This window comes from Guillardia theta (assembly GCF_000315625.1).
Source record: "Guillardia theta CCMP2712 unplaced genomic scaffold GUITHscaffold_25, whole genome shotgun sequence".
Lineage (NCBI taxonomy): Eukaryota > Cryptophyceae > Pyrenomonadales > Geminigeraceae > Guillardia > Guillardia theta.
This window is the reverse complement of record NW_005434649.1, coordinates 254992-256374: the sequence shown is the minus strand read 5'-3', so window position 1 is coordinate 256374 and position 1383 is coordinate 254992. Positions and strand designations below refer to the sequence as shown.

The window sequence follows — 1383 nt, the reverse complement described above, 5'->3', positions numbered from 1 at the left end:
CCTCCTCCGCCCTCACGCACCGCCGACATGGCCTGACCGAGTCGCACTTGAGCCGCGACCTCCGGCATCGCTCGCATGCCTGCACGACTTGCTCTCGCTTCCGCTGCAGCATCAGAGGCAGCGCCTCCTGCCCCAGCCCCGCCTCGTCGTCGCATGTCAGCCCCATCCGGTAGCACCGAGCGCAGGGCCGAGAGTCGCCGCAGCGGACCTTCTTGAGCTGGCAGCTCAGACAAGCCTTGGTCGCCCTACGGCTCAGCCGGTACTCGGCCAGGTACTGCGGGATCTCCAGCATGTCATCCTCCGCCAGGCGGGAGCAGGCTGCTCCCAAGCCAGAGCGGACGCAGCGAGAGCAGGGGGCTTGATCGTCACAGCGGGTCTTGCATCGGCGGCACTGGTCGCAGGCAGTGAAGGGGAGGCGGGGAGGCTTGGAGGGGAAGGAGGGGGCTGCAGCGAAGGGATGGGGCTGAGCTTTGAGCATGGATACCAGTGTATGCCGCCAGTCCACCGTACGGATTGGGTCATCACACTATTTTTATACTTTCGGGGAAACGGAATTACCCGAAAGATCTCTTCAGTAGTAAACATCACGGTTCATGTCATGGTCACGTGTAAATTTTAGGTTCCTGCAATAATAGTTGTAATTTCCGGAGACTTGTGGCGCTAGTGTACGGTCCCCCATCATTCCCCGTCCACTAGCTAGACCCTCCGAACTTTGAGCAAAGGCCTTTGTCAAAGATTTTTTTTCGGCCATAACTTGCAAACAAATTACTTGCAGTAATATTGAAGAGTCTAGTGTCGAGTCACGGTCACAATGTGATACCGTAAGTAACTGAGTATTATACTGAAAGTCGCTGTCAACGTCGTTCATGATGTTCAGCAGGGAGGAAACGCAATCGATACAGAAAGTTGATAGTGTCTCCTACGCTATTCCAACTAGCACAGTGTGCTGCAGAAAAGAAAGCTCGCTAACTTCTCCTGCACGGGCTCTGACATTCCCCATGCACAGTGTAGCGAGCAATCATACTTGATGGGGTACATACACGAACATCACATCCTTCCCCTCATTCATCTTGTAAGTCTGATTGCAAAGAAAACTTCAATCCAAACTAAACGCAGAAAATTCGCTGCCTTGATCCCACAGGAAGCTCGCCCACCCTCCCTCCTCCCCCTCCCCCCTCCCGACCCCAAGCTTCTCCTCCTCTTCCCCGCCCTGAGCCATGGCCACAGCATCAAGCCCCTCCAAGCACCCCAGCCAGCCCTCTGCGCCTCCCTCGTCCCCCTCCTCTGACCCTTCCTCTGTGCCCGATGGCTCCTCGGATGGCTCCCCCTCTAGCGCCAGCAGCTCCTCCCAGCTGTACCCGACCCCCCTGGCGTACCCCTCGC

At 57.1% G+C, this 1383-nt stretch overlaps 1 protein-coding gene across 1 annotated transcript in view; it reads right to left on the bottom strand.

Moving 5' to 3' along the window:
- Nucleotides 1–919: 919 nt before the first annotated feature.
- GUITHDRAFT_106564 (hypothetical protein) overlaps nucleotides 920–1383 on the bottom strand; it is a gene marked incomplete at both ends in the record, with an annotated part of 1055 nt that continues 591 nt past the window's right edge. The window contains 2 exons of the mRNA XM_005834499.1: nucleotides 920–986; nucleotides 1041–1078. Of these exons, the coding sequence (XP_005834556.1) occupies nucleotides 920–986; nucleotides 1041–1078 (105 nt within the window). The remainder of the gene's footprint in view (nucleotides 987–1040; nucleotides 1079–1383) is intronic.